General features: G+C 53.8%; 1 protein-coding gene across 1 annotated transcript in view; it reads right to left on the bottom strand.

Moving 5' to 3' along the window:
- Positions 1-207: 207 nt before the first annotated feature.
- NDUFS3 (NADH:ubiquinone oxidoreductase core subunit S3) overlaps positions 208-20,463 on the bottom strand; it is a 141,598-nt gene continuing 121,342 nt past the window's right edge. The window contains exons 6-7 of the mRNA XM_086959746.1: positions 7,313-7,432; positions 208-552 (exon numbers count right to left, since the gene is read on the bottom strand). Coding sequence (XP_086815872.1) covers positions 376-552; positions 7,313-7,432 — 297 coding nt within the window. The 3' untranslated portion in view covers positions 208-375. The remainder of the gene's footprint in view (positions 553-7,312; positions 7,433-20,463) is intronic.

Here is a 20,463-nt window from a genome sequence, read left to right as displayed (position 1 = left end):
GAGACTGGACAGAAAGTTGAGTTAAGAAGCAGGGAAGGAGTTAGGGTAGCATTGTCTGAAGTGATTGCACTCTACAGATTCCATATTTGCAAGGGCGCCATATGAGGTTCACATACCACACTCTTCCTCCTCCTTCCCCAAATCCCCCTTCGGCCTGGCCTTCTGCCCAGGTATCTCAAATCCCCTCATTGTTAAATGACTGTCACATTAAGTCTTTTAAGATTTATTTATATTTACATAAATATTTTGTTGCAGTGAAAGAATACCAATATCAAATATGACATGGGTGGGCAACAAGCATCCAGCACGACCACTCCAATGATCTACACATGGGACATGTCAGCCTGCAATGCACACTTGGAGCGGCTGATGTGTCTACTTCTCCTTCGCCTCCTTGGTCTCTTTAGCACCCTCCTCCAGCAGGAGACTTTCTGGTGCCTCACGATAAGCAGGAAATGTCTCCCAGGGGCTGCTCAGGTCAAACTTGCGGAACTCCTGGGAAAGTTCGACAGGTTCTGCCACAACCCGCTTCACTTCATCATCGTAACGCACCTAGGAAATAACAAAAAAAGCAACTGTGAGCAAAGATGTCCCTCAACTCTCCCTCTAGTCGTGGAAGTGTGCGTGTGTGCAAAAAGAAGCCCCACCAAGACCACCTCGTACAAGAATAAGCTGCAGCGGCATTGGGTCTCAGCGGAGACAGCTCTCTTCTGGAAAAAACAACATTCTATAGTCTATGTTCAGTTATGTTAACAAAACTTGCAAAGAGCTGTTCAGCGTGTAGAGGTGAGTGAAAAACAGAAACAACGCCTAGTGGTTAAATAGTCAAGTTTTCAGGGGCCTCCTGAATTGAAGAAGAGAGGGAGCTGACCTGATATACAGAGGGAGGAGATCACTTTTTTTGGAAGCTCCTGCCAGGAAGCTGCTTTCTCCCCATTTAGATGTTTGATATCTAGTGGTATTTACATTGAAAGAACCCGATGATCTTAGGTTTCTAGTGTGAGTGTGCCAAAAGAAGGCATCCTTCAGGTGAGAGGTCTGGAGTCATGAATGGCCTTGTAGGTAAGACAGATTTAAAATGTAGTCTGTTCTTTAACTTCAGCCAATTAAGATCTTTCAAAGCGAGAGAGACAGAGTGATGCCCGGGCAGTCCCAGTAGTAGTCTGGTTGCCGAATTCTGAAGCATTTGAAGTTTATTAACGTATTGAGCCTGCAAGCAGTTGTAAAGGCCATTAGAGTAATCTATTTTGGCGAGTTTTGAGGTGGAGCGGACTGTCTTCCTGGCACTGGTGGGGAGAACGTTTTGCATTTTCCTGAGGATCCTTAAGGTGTTCTAGGTTTTAGAGATCACAGCATTGATTTGCTTACCTAGATTTAGACTATCATCTATAATGACCCCAAGACTCGGGTTGGCCTTGTTGGTAGGGGAAGGGAGTGGTCCCATTTCTGTAGGCCAGCATAGTGCTGACCAGAATTTGGGATTGCTTCCAAACAGAATAACCTCGGTTTTCCCAGCGTTGAACTTGAGGTAGCACTTACTCGTCCAAGAGTTGATGTGTCTCATACAGCTCTGGATTCGATTGCTAGTATCCTTGGAGTTGTTTGATGCAGAGAGCACAATTTGCGTGTCGTCCGCGTACGAGGTGAGCGAGAAACCAAAAGATTGGATGAGTGGGGCCAGTTCTGCAACATAAATGTTAATAAAAGTGGGGCTGAGCGAAGTACCCTGCGGGATTCCACAAGGCAAGGCAAAGGATTTCGATGAGAACAAATCTTTTGATTGCATTTTCCCTATCAAAAAGGAAGGATGAGAGTAGTTTTAAGGCTTCCAGACGGTCGATCTAAGTAAAGTGATCCACCGTGTCCAAGGCCACTGATCGGTCTAACAGGATCAGTGCAGCTGATCCACCCTTGTCCCAAAAAAACTTTGTTCGTCAGTGGCCTTAATCAGGGCAGTCTCGGTACTGTGTTCGGATCTGAAACCGAATTGAAGCAGTTTTTTTGGTGAACTGATTTAATTGGATGTTCATAACCTTTTCATTTATTTTAGAGGGGGTAAAGAGTCTGGAAATGGGCCGATTATTGACCGGGTCTTTCGGGTCCAGGCTTGGTTTCTTTAGAAGTGACAGACTGGACGCCTTTTTCCAGGTGGCTGGGAAAAGACCTGACCTGGACATAATATTGAAGATGTTGGTAAGATTAGATGCAATGATAATAGGAGAGTGGTTGAGAATGGAAGACTGGCATGGGTCGTCCGATAAACCTGACTTGGTAGTTAGTACAAGGTCTTATTTTAGCACTATTGCGACTGGGGAAAAAGTATCATAAACAGCAGATGGAGTGTCGATATCTTGGTAGCCAGCCCTATTATTGTTAGTAACTGGCAAGATGTGATTACTGGAATGATCAAAGGCGTTATAGATTTGATCAATGTTATTCTTGAAGTGCAAGGCAATCGTGTCGCAAAAGGACTGACTAACCCGGTCACCTTTCTGCTCAGGCTGTTTGGTGAGTTTGTTATTCACCTGGTATAATTCCTTCACTGAATTTTTTGAGGATTTAATTTAAAAGGTGAAATATGCTGTCTTATTCACTAGGAGAGACTTGTATTTGGATAGGGAATGTTTATAGGTTTCTTTTTCATGAGAATCGCATTGAGCCCTCCATTTTCTTTCTTGCTGTCTGCAGATCTGTTTTTCTAATCTGAGAGCTAATGAGAACCAGGGGACAGATGAGAGATTCCTGCCTTGGAGAGCCTTCTTGGTAGGGTCAGTAAAGGAGAAGGATGGGGTTAGCCAACTTGAGTAGTTCCTGGCGGCTAGTACTGGATTTTCCACTAACGGTGGAACTCATTCAGCCAGAGCTTCCTGTAGTTTATCTTGGTCTAGGTTGGCCCAGGCCTTATACTGTGCTGGGATCTGCCTTTTATTAAGAGATATATTGGTTTTCCTACATTTGAGCTCGAAAAAGATCGCGGAGTGATCCGACCAAGACAAAGGGAGCACTTTAAGGATAGAAATGGCTTGATTAGAAAATAACGCGTCTAAGGTGTGACCTGCACAATGGATGTGTTCCGTCATTAGTTGGGAAAGATCAAAGACATCCATAATTTCGACTAGTGCATTGCTGTCTGTCATCTTGCAGTTCCAAGTGAAAATTAAGGTCTCTGAGTACTGTGAAATATGAATTTCAGATGTCAGCCTCGAGGAGAGAGCTAATGGAATTTAAGAAGCAAGTTTTGGGACCCGGGTGGTAGTAACTAAGGGATACTCTAAACTATTGTTTTTTGGTCAGCTCAAACTTAAACAACAGGGCTTTACAATCAGACTGGATAATTGCAAATTTGACCCCGAGATAGTCCCAGTGAATAATACCTAATCCTCCTCCTCTTCTCAGCGGGCGGTCCGATCTATGCAGGTGATATCCAGTGGGAATCGCAGTGAAGAGTTCCGGCATAGACGTGATATTAACCCAGGTTTCCGTGATAAACGTAATATCAGGCTTGTGAAGATCAATTCATTTTTCCATTGCTATGGCATGTTTTACATGGGAAAGGGTGTTCACGAGAGCGCAAGTGAACGCCTTAGAACTATTCTTTCCATGGGTTCTAAGGTTTTAATCTTAAAGCCTAGGTTGACGAAAGGGCCTGTGAGCTGAAATCCACAGGTCTTTGAGCCTTTACCCTTGCCGAGCCAAAGATAGGACATATTAAAATGACTGCAGTTCTTTTAGTATTTATTAAAGGGTAAGAGTTCCTTACTTGAGAAGGTGAGTATGTTAATAAATTCTGGGGTGAAACCAGCAGTGGTTCCGGCGCTCGGTGCGATCCGGGCTTGCCTTTGGCACACCAGCACCGCGTCCGCAGTGCAGACGCCCATGATGTAAAGATCGAACATCATCAGCCATGCTCCCACCAGACACAAGCCCGTGATATACAGATCTAACACCATCAGACGTGATCCCACCAGACACACGCCCATGATATAGAGATCTAACACCATCAGACGTGCTCCGGCCAGACACACGCCCAAGATATAGAGATCTAACACCCTCAGTCGTGCTCCCACCAGACACACACCCACGATATAGAGATCTAACACCATCAGTCGTGCTCCCACCAGACACACCATTATATAGAGATCTAACACCATCAGTCGTGCCCCCACCAGACAAACACTCATGATATAGAGATCTAACACCCTCAGTTGTGTTCCCACCAGACACACCATTATATAGAGATCTAACACCATCAGACGTGCTCCGGCCAGACACACGCCCAAGATATAGAGATCTAACACCCTCAGTCGTGCTCCCACCAGACACACACCCACGATATAGAGATCTAACACCCTCAGTCGTGCTCCCACCAGACACACCATTATATAGAGATCTAACACCATCAGTCGTGCCCCCACCAGACAAACACTCATGATATAGAGATCTAACACCCTCAGTTGTGTTCCCACCAGACACACCATTATATAGAGATCTAACACCATCAGACGTGCTCCGGCCAGACACACGCCCAAGATATAGAGATCTAACACCCTCAGTCGTGCTCCCACCAGACACACACCCACGATATAGAGATCTAACACCCTCAGTCGTGCTCCCACCAGACACACCATTATATAGAGATCTAACACCATCAGTCGTGCCCCCACCAGACAAACACTCATGATATAGAGATCTAACACCCTCAGTTGTGTTCCCACCAGACACACCATTATATAGAGATCTAACACCATCAGTCGTGCTCCGGCCAGACACACGCCCAAGATATAGAGATCTAACACCCTCAGTCGTGCTCCCACCAGACACACACCCACGATATAGAGATCTAACACCCTCAGTCGTGCTCCCACCAGACACACCATTATATAGAGATCTAACACCATCAGTCGTGCCCCCACCAGACAAACACTCATGATATAGAGATCTAACACCCTCAGTTGTGTTCCCACCAGACACACCATTATATAGAGATCTAACACCATCAGACGTGCTCCGGCCAGACACACGCCCAAGGTATAGAGATCTAACACCCTCAGTCGTGCTCCCACCAGACACACACCCACGATATAGAGATCTAACACCCTCAGTCGTGCTCCCACCAGACACACCATTATATAGAGATCTAACACCATCAGTCGTGCCCCCACCAGACAAACACTCATGATATAGAGATCTAACACCCTCAGTCGTGCTCCCACCAGACACACACCCACGATATAGAGATCTAACACCCTCAGTTGTGTTCCCACCAGACACACCATTATATAGAGATCTAACACCATCAGTCGTGCTCCGGCCAGACACAAGATCATGATATAAAGATCTAACACCATCAGTCGTATCCCACCAGACACACACCCATGATATAGAGATCCAACACCATCAGTCGTGCTCCGGCCAGACACAAGATCATGATATAAAGATCTAACACCATCAGTCGTATCCCACCAGACACACACCCATGATATAGAGATCCAACACCATCAGTCGTGCTCCGGCCAGACACAAGATCATGATATAAAGATCTAACACCATCAGTCGTATCCCACCAGACACACACCCATGATATAGAGATCTAACACCATCAGACGTGCTCCGGCCAGACACACGCCCAAGATATAGAGATCTAACACCCTCAGTCGTGCTCCCACCAGACACACACCCACGATATAGAGATCTAACACCCTCAGTCGTGCTCCCACCAGACACACCATTATATAGAGATCTAACACCATCAGTCGTGCCCCCACCAGACAAACACTCATGATATAGAGATCTAACACCCTCAGTTGTGTTCCCACCAGACACACCATTATATAGAGATCTAACACCATCAGTCGTGCTCCGGCCAGACACACGCCCAAGATATAGAGATCTAACACCCTCAGTCGTGCTCCCACCAGACACACACCCACGATATAGAGATCTAACACCCTCAGTCGTGCTCCCACCAGACACACCATTATATAGAGATCTAACACCATCAGTCGTGCCCCCACCAGACAAACACTCATGATATAGAGATCTAACACCCTCAGTTGTGTTCCCACCAGACACACCATTATATAGAGATCTAACACCATCAGACGTGCTCCGGCCAGACACACGCCCAAGATATAGAGATCTAACACCCTCAGTCGTGCTCCCACCAGACACACACCCACGATATAGAGATCTAACACCCTCAGTCGTGCTCCCACCAGACACACCATTATATAGAGATCTAACACCATCAGTCGTGCCCCCACCAGACAAACACTCATGATATAGAGATCTAACACCCTCAGTTGTGTTCCCACCAGACACACCATTATATAGAGATCTAACACCATCAGACGTGCTCCGGCCAGACACACGCCCAAGATATAGAGATCTAACACCCTCAGTCGTGCTCCCACCAGACACACACCCACGATATAGAGATCTAACACCCTCAGTCGTGCTCCCACCAGACACACCATTATATAGAGATCTAACACCATCAGTCGTGCCCCCACCAGACAAACACTCATGATATAGAGATCTAACACCCTCAGTCGTGCTCCCACCAGACACACACCCACGATATAGGGATCTAACACCCTCAGTTGTGTTCCCACCAGACACACCATTATATAGAGATCTAACACCATCAGTCGTGCTCCGGCCAGACACAAGATCATGATATAAAGATCTAACACCATCAGTCGTATCCCACCAGACACACACCCATGATATAGAGATCCAACACCATCAGTCGTGCTCCGGCCAGACACAAGATCATGATATAAAGATCTAACACCATCAGTCGTATCCCACCAGACACACACCCATGATATAGAGATCCAACACCATCAGTCGTGCTCCGGCCAGACACAAGATCATGATATAGAGATCTAACACCATCAGTCGTATCCCACCAGACACACACCCATGATATAGAGATCCAACACCCTCAGTCGTGCTCCCACCTGAAAGTTAAAGCCACGCCATGGCTTCCCTCACCTGAACCAAAACCTCACTTCGGAAATCTATCAACTTGCAGCTATTTATTTCTATTGTGGATGAGTCATTCACTGTGACTGTAGGTTTAAGAGAAACAATGTCTCAGTATGCCACGTGACTCGCACGTCCGTTTGCACTCACACTTTCGTACACTGGACTGTGCAGGACACAAACTCTGCCAGCAGACCGCACAGGCTGCTCTATCCTGACCACACGCTGGCTCTTCCCCCTCATTACTCTCTCACATGCAGAGACTTTCCCAGCCCAAAGATGAGCTTCTAGCTGGTCCTAGCAGAGGGCACAGGATTGATACCTCGACATATCCAGACAGCGGGAAGTCCTTCCGGAATGGGTGTCCTTCAAACCCATAATCTGTCAGAATTCGCCTCAGATCAGGGTGATTGGCAAAGAAAACTCCATACATGTCCCAGACCTAGAAGAGATCACAGGAGAAGTGTTAGCACAAGCCACAAAGAGAGATGCATTTTATAGCTACACGCATGAAGACGGGCCAACTCATGTGTGAGGCCTGGTACACCGTGAAGCAGACGAGTGCTGTGTGAGGCCTGCACACTGCGAAGCAGACGAGTGCTGTGTGAGGACTGCACACTGCGAAGCAGACGAGTGCTGTGTGAGGCCTGCACACTGCGAAGCAGACGAGTGCTGTGTGAGGACTGCACACTGCGAAGCAGACGAGTGCTGTGTGTGGACTGCACACTGCGAAGCAGACGAGTGCTGTGTGTGGACTGCACACTGCGAAGCAGACGAGTGCTGTGTGAGGCCTGCACACTGCGAAGCAGACGAGTGCTGTGTGAGGCCTGGTACACTGTGAAGCAGACGAGTGCTGTGTGAGGACTGCACACTGCGAAGCAGACGAGTGCTGTGTGAGGCCTGGTACACCGTGAAGCAGACGAGTGCTGTGTGAGGCCTGGTACACCATGAAGCAGACGAGTGCTGTGTGAGGCCTGCACACCGTGAAGCAGACGAGTGCTGTGTGAGGACTGCACACTGTGAAGCAGACGAGTGCTGTGTGTGGACTGCACACTGCGAAGCAGACGAGTGCTGTGTGTGGACTGCACACTGTGAAGCAGACGAGTGCTGTGTGTGGACTGCACACTGCGAAGCAGACGAGTGCTGTGTGTGGACTGCACACCGTGAAGCAGACGAGTGCTGTGTGAGGACTGCACACTGCGAAGCAGACGAGTGCTGTGTGTGGACTGCACACTGCGAAGCAGACGAGTGCTGTGTGTGGACTGCACACTGTGAAGCAGACGAGTGCTGTGTGTGGACTGCACACTGCGAAGCAGACGAGTGCTGTGTGAGGCCTGGTACACTGTGAAGCAGACGAGTGCTGTGTGAGGACTGCACACTGTGAAGCAGACGAGTGCTGTGTGAGGCCTGCACACTGTGAAGCAGACAAGTGCTGTGTGAGGACTGCACACTGCGAAGCAGACGAGTGCTGTGTGAGGACTGCACACTGCGAAGCAGACGAGTGCTGTGTGTGGACTGCACACTGCGAAGCAGACGAGTGCTGTGTGAGGACTGCACACTGCGAAGCAGACGAGTGCTGTGTGTGGACTGCACACTGCGAAGCAGACGAGTGCTGTGTGTGGACTGCACACTGCGAAGCAGACGAGTGCTGTGTGTGGACTGCACACTGCGAAGCAGACGAGTGCTGTGTGAGGCCTGGTACACTGTGAAGCAGACGAGTGCTGTGTGAGGACTGCACACTGCGAAGCAGACGAGTGCTGTGTGAGGACTGCACACTGCGAAGCAGACGAGTGCTGTGTGAGGACTGCACACTGCGAAGCAGACGAGTGCTGTGTGAGGACTGCACACTGCGAAGCAGATGAGTGCTGTGTGAGGACTGCACACTGCGAAGCAGATGAGTGCTGTGTGAGGCCTGCACACTGCGAAGCAGACGAGTGCTGTGTGTGGACTGCACACTGCGAAGCAGACGAGTGCTGTGTGTGGACTGCACACTGCGAAGCAGACGAGTGCTGTGTGAGGCCTGCACACTGCGAAGCAGACGAGTGCTGTGTGAGGCCTGCACACTGCGAAGCAGACGAGTGCTGTGTGAGGCCTGGTACACTGTGAAGCAGACGAGTGCTGTGTGAGGCCTGGTACACTGCGAAGCAGACGAGTGCTGTGTGAGGACTGCACACTGCGAAGCAGACGAGTGCTGTGTGTGGACTGCACACTGCGAAGCAGACGAGTGCTGTGTGAGACCTGGCACACTGCGAAGCAGACGAGTGCTGTGTGAGGACTGCACACTGCGAAGCAGACGAGTGCTGTGTGTGGACTGCACACTGTGAAGCAGACGAGTGCTGTGTGAGGCCTGGCACACTGCGAAGCAGACGAGTGCTGTGTGAGGACTGCACACTGCGAAGCAGACGAGTGCTGTGTGTGGACTGCACACTGCGAAGCAGACGAGTGCTGTGTGAGGCCTGGTACACTGTGAAGCAGACGAGTGCTGTGTGAGGCCTGGTACACTGTGAAGCAGACGAGTGCTGTGTGAGGCCTGCACACTGCGAAGCAGACGAGTGCTGTGTGAGGCCTGGTACACTGCGAAGCAGACGAGTGCTGTGTGTGGACTGCACACTGCGAAGCAGACGAGTGCTGTGTGTGGACTGCACACTGCGAAGCAGACGAGTGCTGTGTGTGGACTGCACACTGCGAAGCAGACGAGTGCTGTGTGTGGACTGCACACTGCGAAGCAGACGAGTGCTGTGTGTGGACTGCACACTGCGAAGCAGACGAGTGCTGTGTGTGGACTGCACACTGCGAAGCAGACGAGTGCTGTGTGAGGCCTGGTACACTGTGAAGCAGACGAGTGCTGTGTGAGGCCTGGTACACTGTGAAGCAGACGAGTGCTGTGTGAGGCCTGCACACTGCGAAGCAGACGAGTGCTGTGTGAGGCCTGGTACACTGCGAAGCAGACGAGTGCTGTGTGTGGACTGCACACTGCGAAGCAGACGAGTGCTGTGTGTGGACTGCACACTGCGAAGCAGACGAGTGCTGTGTGTGGACTGCACACTGCGAAGCAGACGAGTGCTGTGTGTGGACTGCACACTGTGAAGCAGACGAGTGCTGTGTGAGGCCTGCACACTGCGAAGCAGACGAGTGCTGTGTGAGGCCTGCACACTGTGAAGCAGACGAGTGCTGTGTGAGGCCTGGTACACTGTGAAGCAGACGAGTGCTGTGTGAGGCCTGCACACTGCGAAGCAGACGAGTGCTGTGTGAGGCCTGGTACACTGTGAAGCAGACGAGTGCTGTGTGAGGCCTGCACACTGCGAAGCAGACGAGTGCTGTGTGAGGCCTGCACACTGCGAAGCAGACGAGTGCTGTGCGAGGCCTGGTACACTGTGAAGCAGACGAGTGCTGTGTGAGGCCTGGTACACTGTGAAGCAGACGAGTGCTGTGTGAGGCCTGCACACTGCGAAGCAGACGAGTGCTGTGTGAGGCCTGGTACACTGTGAAGCAGACGAGTGCTGTGTGAGGCCTGGTACACTGTGAAGCAGACGAGTGCTGTGTGAGGCCTGCACACTGCGAAGCAGACGAGTGCTGTGTGAGGCCTGGTACACTGTGAAGCAGACGAGTGCTGTGTGAGGCCTGCACACTGCGAAGCAGACGAGTGCTGTGTGAGGCCTGCACACTGCAGTGCGACAGTCAATTGATGAATTGAGCCTAGCACCCTGTGAAACAACCAAGGGATGTGAGCCTGGAACGCTCCTGGATTCGGAGCCACTACATGCGCAGCGCAGAGTGAAGAGTGGGACAAGGTCAGGTACAATGCAGAGGATCACGTGGCTTCGCGGGGCGTATTGTAAGCAGACCCGATGATGAAGCATGCCACACACATTGTGTGTGAGTGAGGGCAGTATTTTCAAGTAATTTTATTTTTCCTTAAGCCATGTTTATGCGTCTGAGTGTTTGTTGTTCCCCACCTCCCATGGTGTATGTACAATGCAGAGGATCACAGTACATGTGAGCCCTAGCACAATGCCGAGAACAAAGCCAAAATATGGGGCTGAGCTAAGGAGTGGGGTAGAAAGCCAGTGGATTTGGGTCCTTGCACACTGTGGTGCAAAGAGTCAAGGGGTCTGGGGTGTAGCAAAGAGTCAAGGGGTCTGGGGTAAGGCAAAAACCTTTGCCATATTCTCCCCTGAGGCCGGGGGCTCTTTACTCTGTCACAGCCTACTACACACTCTTGATTACAAAGTACGTGTTTTAAGAATAGTATATATTTTAATGGTGCGATTTTAAAAACGATACTCGGGCGAGATTAGCGTCGCTACGAAATCGCCAATCTGTTTATTGTGCTCGGTGCAGCCGATTTAAGGCGCTGTCACCGTAACTGCTCACATTTTTTGACACCATCTTGCTGGGAGGAAGGGTAGCGCTCCAGTTGTTGGACGCCTCCCACCCTCCTCTAATCCCGCCCCTTACATGTACAAAAATACCAAAGGCAAGCCCGTCAGCACCCGGACCGGGCACAGGGCCACCACCCTTGGTCCCTCTGACCCCTTATCGTGTATACACTATTCTAACTTCAAGCTCCTTGAGATGCGTCCTCACAACCACCGGGAATGTAGAAAGCTGGACCCTATCTCACTGCCTAGTTATTCCTCTCAGTCCTGTCCTCAGTGCATGACCTCTATTCCCCTTGTCATTAAAACATCTCCCAGTGCTATTAAACATTCACAAACTAGCATATCAATAGCACTTTCCAACGTTCGCTCGCTCGGTAAACACCGACAGGACATAGCAGACTTTATAGAGGATAGGAAACTAGATATATTATTTATGACTGAAACTTGGATGGACAATTCATCCGACCCAGATTTAGTGATAGCAGTCCCAAGAGGTTTCTCTATCTACTGACGTGACAGACAGCTTAAAAAAGGGGGCGGAATAGGGATCATCGCCAGAGATTCACTTAATGTGAGAATTACTGCTATCCCGTCACTCTCTTGTGAAGCCCTGCAATTCGCAATTAAGTTATCCCCCTCCAACAACTTCAGAGGGATCCTCATTTATAGGCCACCCGGACCACGAGCAGATTTTATCTCGGATTTGAGTTCAACCTTGGAATCTCTGGCTCTGGAAGACTCTTTAACTGTCCTGGGTGATTTTAACTTTCACCTACACAAACAAGAGGACAGGGTTACCACATCCCTAATCTCAGACATGAATACTTTTGGTCTTTCCCTTCTGATCAACTCTCCTTCGCATGACGGTGGCCACACACTGGATGGCATTTTCTCCAACTCTGAGGAAATTCACATAACCCAAATCCTCCCCCCTCACTTGGTCGGATCACCATGCCATCCTGGCCTCAATTATCATTCACGATATCTCCCCCTCCAAAATAATCGTCAATTCCCATCAACCATTCTTGGCCTGGAATGACATCGACAGCCCCAGTCTGAAAACGCTACTTGGTAATTCCAGCCCTACTCTCTCCGCTGACCCCAACACAGCCACCACGCAATTCCATGACTGGCTGGGTACTGCCGCTAACTCACTGGTCCCCACTAAACAGATGACCCGTAACAGACTTGCCCCCTCTGCACCCTGGTTCACGGAAGAGCTAAGAACCCAGAAACAACGCTGCAGGAATAAGGAGAGGCACTGGCGGAAGGCCTATAGTGAAGACACCAAAACTCTCTACAAGGAGACGCTGGTTAAATACAAAACCATGATCATTGAGGCTAAGAAAAAGTTTTTCAGTGAACGGATAGAACTAGCCAAAAATTCCTCTAAGGAACTCTATGACACCACCAAGCAGCTAGCTGGTTACTCCCCTGATCTGAATCCACCCCCCTCTCAATTTTTCTGTGATGCCTTGGCCACATTCTTTTTTACAAAGGTCAACGACATCTTCTCGGCTTTCTCAAAAAACACCAATTCCTCCTCAATTATTTACACTTCAACTCCCTCTGGACCAAAGTTTACTCATTTTACAGATATCACCAATGCCCAAACTGCGGAAATCATTACCACAATTAGAACAGGCTCTGCACTTGATCCTTGCCCTTTTAAAATCCTCCCACCTATCATCGATGTGCTGATACCTGCTATTACCCTAATCTGCAACACCATGTTCAGATCTGGTATCTATCCAGACGCCTTAAAAAAAACCCTCCTCAAACCTTTATTAAAGAAGCCACACCTTGATAAGGACGAATTGAAAAACTATTGCCCAATTGCAAGCCTTCCATTCCTGGCCAAAATCGCCAAAAAAGCAATGAATCAACAACTATCTGCCTTCATAGAGGAACACCATCTACTCGATGACACCCAATTTGGATTTCGGCGATTTCACGGTACGGAGACCGCGCTAATCAAGGCCGCGGATGACATCAGATCCATTCGAGATCTGGGTGGAACAGCAGTACTCATACTGCTAGATCTGTCGGCTGCCTTCGACACGGTCGATCACTCGATCTTGGTCGACCGGGTCGAAAATATGGGCATCCAACATATAGCCAAGAAACTGCTAGCATCTTTTCTCTCCGATAGGACCCAGGCTGTCACACTGGGCCCCTTCCAATCGTCCAACCTGTCTCTGCCATGCGGGGTACCACAAGGCTCATCCCCAAGTCCAACACTTTTTAACATCTATGTGTCGGACCTAGCTAATATCATTCGAGCACACGGGATGAGCCTTACCTCCTATGCGGATGACACGCAGTTGGTCCTGGCCATCAAAAACAACGGCTATAAAGTAGCAGAGGACTTTAAAGAGGGCATGCTGGCAATTGGGGACTGGATGGCCTCGAATTGTCTAAAACTTAATTCCGATGAGACGGAAGTCGTCATATTCGGACATCTGACCCCAGAGTGGTCCTCTGCATGTTGGCCCATGGCCTTCGGTCCCCCGCCTAAACCTGCTAGCAAGGTAAGGAACTTGGGAGTGGTCTTTGACGACAGTCTCAATTTTTTCCCACACGCCAATCAAATAGCATCCTCTGCCTTCCATAAATTGCGTCTAATAAAGAAAATAATCCCCTTCCTCCCTGAAACGGCCGGTGAAACCCTGGTGACCTCATTGGTGCTGTTCACGCGGGACTACTGTAATGCCCTGTTTGCAAATGCTCAAGTAAGGGTCATCAACAAAATGCAAACCATTCAAAACTCAGCAGCCAGACTCCTGGCCAGAATCCCTAAACACATGTCCGCGACTGACACCATTAGAAATCTTCACTGGCTCCATATCAGAAACAGGATCAAGTTTAAGACTCTTTGTATCGTGTATAAGTCTCTGCACAATCCACGACCTTCATTTCTCAAACAACATCCGATTCCCTACCGTCCACCCAGCGCTCTACGTTCCTTTACTCTAAATGATCTAGTGGTACCCGCACCAAAACCGTTTCCTGGGGAGACCGTAGGTTCTTGGTCTCAGCCACGAAACTATGGAACACTTTACCCCAGTCAATAAAAACCAGCCCTTCACTTTGGTCATTCCGCAAGCAGTTAAAGACCTGGCTGTTCAACCAGTAACCTCAGACCTTCTTGCTAACAGGAGAATTTATTGGCAGATATCATAGCGCCGAGACGCCCACGGGCATTTGTTCGCGCTCAATAAATGTCATTAATAAATAATATGATGTGGGCGACTGGAGCAATGGAGAGCAAAGAAGCACAGAACCAGGGATCATGCGCAGTGAAGAATCCCTTGTACACTATACAGGGAACCGTAGGATGTCAAGACTCCATTGTGGCACCTGGTGACCAGTGAACAACATCTGGGTGCATTTCAGGAATTGTCCCAAAAGTCAAACTCTAAATGACACACTCCGGGTGCTGGAAGAGTCTACGTACCCAAAGCAGGTTGCTCCCCTTCACCAATCGAGGCGTAGCCAAATATGAAATGACTTCTGGCAGTCAGTTTCAGGTGATGGAGCACCAGGAGGACACCAGCTACCTGCAAGATCACTGGCACCACGACACCAGAAGAACCTGCAGGATAAGGGGACGAACCGGGCAAACCCTATGGACCATGGGCACCTACTGGACCCATGCCACCCACTGGGACTAGAGGAAGAGCCAGGCCAGGGGCACCCGCAGAGCCCAATGAGAGCCACTGGGACTAGAGGAAGAACCAGGCCTGGGGCACCGCAAAGCCCGATTCCACCCACTGGGACTAGAGGAAGAACCAGGCCTGGGGCACCCACAGAGCCCGATGCCACCCACTGGGACTAGAGGAAGAACCAGGCCTGGGGCACGCGCAGAGCCCAATGCCACCCACTGGGACTAGAAGAACCAGGCCTGGGGCACCCGCAGAGCCCAATGCCACCCACTGGGACTAAAGGAAGAACCAGGCCAGGGGCACCTACTGGACCCATGCCACCCACTGGGACTAGAGGAAGAACCAGACCTGGGGCACCCTCAGAGCCCGATGCCACCCACTGGGACTAGAGGAAGAGCCAGGCCTGGGGCACCCGCAGAGCCCGATGCCACCCACTGGGACTAGAGGAAGAACCAGGCCAGGGGCACCTACTGGACCCATGCCACCCACTGGGACTAGAGGAAGAACCAGGCCTGGGGCACCCGGAGAGCCCGATGCCACCCACTGGGACTAGAAGAACCAGGCCTGGGGCACCCGCAGAGCCCAATGTCACCCGCTGGGACTAGAGGAAGAGCCAGGCCTGGGGCACCCGGAGAGCCCGATGCCACCCACTGGGACTAGAAGAACCAGGCCTGGGGCACCCGGAGAGCCCGATGCCACCCACTGGGACTAGAGGAAGAGCCAGGCCTGGGGCACCCGCAGAGCCCGATGCCACCCACTGGGACAAGAGGAAGAACCAGGCCTGGGGCACCCGGAGAGCCCGATGCCACCCACTGGGACTAGAAGAACCAGGCCTGGGGCACCCGCAGAGCCCAATGCCACCCACTGGGACTAGAGGAAGAGCCAGGCCTGGGGCACCCGAAGAGCCCAATGCCACCCACTGGGACTAGAGGAAGAACCAGGCCAGGGGCACCCGCAGAGCCCGATGCCACCCACTGGGACTAGAGGAAGAGCCAGGCCTGGGGCACCCGCAGAGCCCAATGCCACCCACTGGGACTAGAGGAAGAGCCAGGCCTGGGGCACCCGCAGAGCCCAATGCCACCCACTGGGACTAGAGGAAGAACCAGGCCAGGGGCACCCGCAGAGCCCGATGCCACCCACTGGGACTAGAGCAAGAGCCAGGCCTGGGGCACCCGCAGAGCCCGATGCCACCCACTGGGACTAGAGGAAGAACCAGGCCAGGGGCACCCGCAGAGCCCGATGCCACCCACTGGGACTAGAGGAAGAGCCAGGCCTGGGGCACCCGAAGAGCCCAATGCCACCCACTGGGACTAGAGGAAGAGCCAAGCCTAGGGCACCCGCAGAGCCCGAGGCCACCCACTGGGACTACAGGAAGAACCAGGCCAGGGGCACCCGAAGAGCCCGATGCCACCCACTGGGACTAGAGGAAGAGCCAGGCCTGGGGCACCCGAAGAGCCCAATGCCACCCACTGGGACTAGAGGAAGAGCCAAGCCTAGGGAACCCGCAGAGCCCGAGGCCACCCACTGGGACTAGAGGAAGAGCCAGGCCTGGGGCACCCGCAGAGCCCAATGAGAGCCACTGGGACTAGAGGAAGAGTCAGGCCTGGGGCACCCGCAGAGCCCGATGCCACCCACTGGGACTAGAGGAAGAACCAGGCCTGGGGCACCCGCAGAGCCCGATGCCACCCACTGGGACTAGAGGAAGAGCCAGGCCTGGGGCACCTACTGGACCCATGCCACCCACTGGGACTAGAGGAAGAACCAGGCCTGGGGCACCCGGAGAGCCCGATGCCACCCACTGGGACTAGAGGAAGAGCCAGGCTTGGGGCACCCGCAGAGCCCGATGCCACCCACTGGGACTAGAGGAAGAATCAGGCCAGGGGCACCCGCAGAGCCCGAGGCCACCCACTGGGACTAGAGAAAGAGCCAGGCCTGGGGCACCCGCAGAGCCTGATGCCACCCACTGGGACTAGAGGAAGAACCAGGCCTGGGGCACCCGAAGAGCCCAATGCCACCCACTGGGACTAGAGGAAGAGCCAAGCCTAGGGCACCCGCAGAGCCCGAGGCCACCCACTGGGACTACAGGAAGAACCAGGCCAGGGGCACCCGAAGAGCCCGATGCCACCCACTGGGACTAGCGGAAGGGCCAGGCCTGGGGCACCCGCAGAGCCCGATGCCACCCACTGGGACTAGAAGAATCAGGCCTGGGGCACCCGCAGAGCCCGATGCCGCCCACTGGGACTAGAGGAAGAGCCAGGCCTGGGGCACCGCAGAGCCCGATGCCACCTACTGGGACTAGAGGAAGAGCCAGGCCCGGGGCACCCGCAGAGCCCAATGTCACCCACTGGGACTAGAGGAAGGGCCAGGCCTGGGGCACCCGAAGAGCCCGATGCCACCCACTGAGACTAGAGGAAGAACCAGGCCTGGGGCACCGCAGAGCCCGATGCCACCCACTGGGACTAGAGGAAGAACCAGACCTGGGGCACCCTCAGAGCCCGATGCCACCCACTGGGACTAGAGGAAGAGCCAGGCCTGGGGCACCCGCAGAGCCCGATGCCACCCACTGGGACTAGAGGAAGAACCAGGCCAGGGGCACCTACTGGACCCATGCCACCCACTGGGACTAGAGGAAGAACCAGGCCTGGGGCACTTGGAGAGCCCGATGCCACCCACTGTGACTAGAAGAACCAGGCCTGGGGCACCCGCAGAGCCCAATGTCACCCACTGGGACTAGAGGAAGAGCCAGGCCTGGGTCACCCGCAGAGCCCAATGCCACCCACTGGGACTAGAGGAAGAACCAGGCCAGGGGCACCCTCAGAGCCCAATGCCACCCACTGGGACTAGAGGAAGAGCCAGGCCTGGGGCACCGCAGAGCCCGATGCCACCTACTGGGACTAGAGGAAGAGCCAGGCCCGGGGCACCCGCAGAGCCCAATGTCACCCACTGGGACTAGAGGAAGGGCCAGGCCTGGGGCACCCGAAGAGCCCGATGCCACCCACTGAGACTAGAGGAAGAACCAGGCCTGGGGCACCGCAGAGCCCGATGCCACCCACTGGGACTAGAGGAAGAACCAGACCTGGGGCACCCTCAGAGCCCGATGCCACCCACTGGGACTAGAGGAAGAGCCAGGCCTGGGGCACCCGCAGAGCCCGATGCCACCCACTGGGACTAGAGGAAGAACCAGGCCAGGGGCACCTACTGGACCCATGCCACCCACTGGGACTAGAGGAAGAACCAGGCCTGGGGCACTTGGAGAGCCCGATGCCACCCACTGGGACTAGAAGAACCAGGCCTGGGGCACCCGCAGAGCCCAATGTCACCCACTGGGACTAGAGGAAGAGCCAGGCCTGGGTCACCCGCAGAGCCCAATGCCACCCACTGGGACTAGAGGAAGAACCAGGCCAGGGGCACCCTCAGAGCCCAATGCCACCCACTGGGACTAGAGGAAGAGCCAGGCCTGGGGCACCCGCAGAGCCCGATGCCACCCACTGGGACTAGAGGAAGAACCAGGCCAGGGGCACCTAATGGACCCATGCCACCCACTGGGACTAGAGGAAGAACCAGGCCTGGGGCACCCACAGAGCCCGATGCCACCCACTGGGACTAGAGGAAGAACCAGGCCTGGGGCACGCGCAGAGCCCGATGCCACCCACTGGGACTAGAAGAACCAGGCCTGGGGCACCCGCAGAGCCCAATGCCACCCACTGGGACTAAAGGAAGAACCAGGCCAGGGGCACCTACTGGACCCATGCCACCCACTGGGACTAGAGGAAGAACCAGGCCTGGGGCACCCGGAGAGCCCGATGCCACCCACTGGGACTAGAGGAAGAGCCAGGCCTGGGGCACCCGCAGAGCCCGATGCCACCCACTGGGACTAGAGGAAGAACCAGGCCAGGGGCACCTACTGGACCCATGCCACCCACTGGGACTAGAGGAAGAACCAGGCCTGGGGCACCCGGAGAGCCCGATGCCACCCACTGGGACTAGAAGAACCAGGCCTGGGGCACCCGCAGAGCCCAATGCCACCCACTGGGACTAGAGGAAGAACCAGGCCAGGGGCACCCGCAGAGCCCGATGCCACCCACTGGGACTAGAGGAAGAGCCAGGCCTGGGGCACCCGCAGATCCCGATGCCACCCACTGGGACTAGAGGAAGAACCAGGCCTGGGGCACCCGCAGATCCCGATGCCACCCACTGGGACTAGAGGAAGAACCAGGCCTGGGGCACCCGGAGAGCCCGATGCCACCCACTGGGACTCGAAGAACCAGGCCTGGGGCACCCGCAGAGCCCAATGCCACCCACTGGGACTAGAGGAAGAACCAGGCCAGGGGCACCCGCAGACCCCGATGCCACCCACTGGGACTAGAGGAAGAGCCAGGCCTGGGGCACCCGCAGATCCCGATGCCACCCACTGGGACTAGAGGAAGAACCAGGCCCGGGGCACCCGCAGAGCCCGATGCCACCCACTGGGACTAGAGGAAGAGCCAGGCCTGGGGCACCCGCAGAGCCCAATGCCACCCACTGGGACTAGAGGAAGAGCCAGGCCTGGGGCACCCGCAGAGCCCAATGCCACCCTCTGGGACTAGAGGAAGAACCAGGCCAGGGGCACCCGCAGAGCCCGATGCCACCCACTGGGACTAGAGCAAGAGCCAGGCCTGGGGCACCCGCAGAGCCCGATGCCACCCACTGGGACTAGAGGAAGAACCAGGCCAGGGGCACCCGCAGAGCCCGATGCCACCCACTGGGACTAGAGGAAGAGCCAGGCCTGGGGCACCCGAAGAGCCCAATGCCACCCACTGGGACTAGAGGAAGAGCCAAGCCTAGGGCACCCGCAGAGCCCGAGGCCACCCACTGGGACTACAGGAAGAACCAGGCGAGGGGCACCCGAAGAGCCCGATGCCACCCACTGGGACTAGAGGAAGAACCAGGCCTGGGGCACCCGCAGAGCCCAATGCCACCCACTGGGACTAGAGGAAGAGCCAGGCCTGGGGCACCCGCAGAGCCCGATGCCACCCACTGGGACTAGAGGAAGAACCAGGCCTGGGGCACCCGCAGAGCCCGATGCCACCCACTGGGACTAGAGGAAGAGCCAGGCCTGGGGCACCTACTGGACCCATGCCACCCACTGGGACTAGAGGAAGAACCAGGCCTGGGGCACCCGGAGAGCCCGATGCCACCCACTGGGACTAGAGGAAGAGCCAGGCCTGGGGCACCCGCAGAGCCCGATGCCACCCACTGGGACTAGAGGAAGAATCAGGCCAGGGGCACCCGCAGAGCCCGAGGCCACCCACTGGGACTAGAGGGTGTTGGACAGGCCACGTGAGAGGCTTGCTCCCTCCCCGCACGACCAGGCCCGAGCCTGGCTCTTCAGGTGTTACACGCAACAACCACCCGTTTCCCGTCTCATATGGGACCCCTGCCCCTGG

The sequence above is a fragment of the Lissotriton vulgaris genome, chromosome 2_2 (assembly GCF_964263255.1).
Source record: "Lissotriton vulgaris chromosome 2_2, aLisVul1.2, whole genome shotgun sequence".
Taxonomy (NCBI): domain Eukaryota; kingdom Metazoa; phylum Chordata; class Amphibia; order Caudata; family Salamandridae; genus Lissotriton; species Lissotriton vulgaris.
Note: the sequence above shows the minus strand (reverse complement) of the source record. Positions and strands in the feature narration are given on the sequence as shown.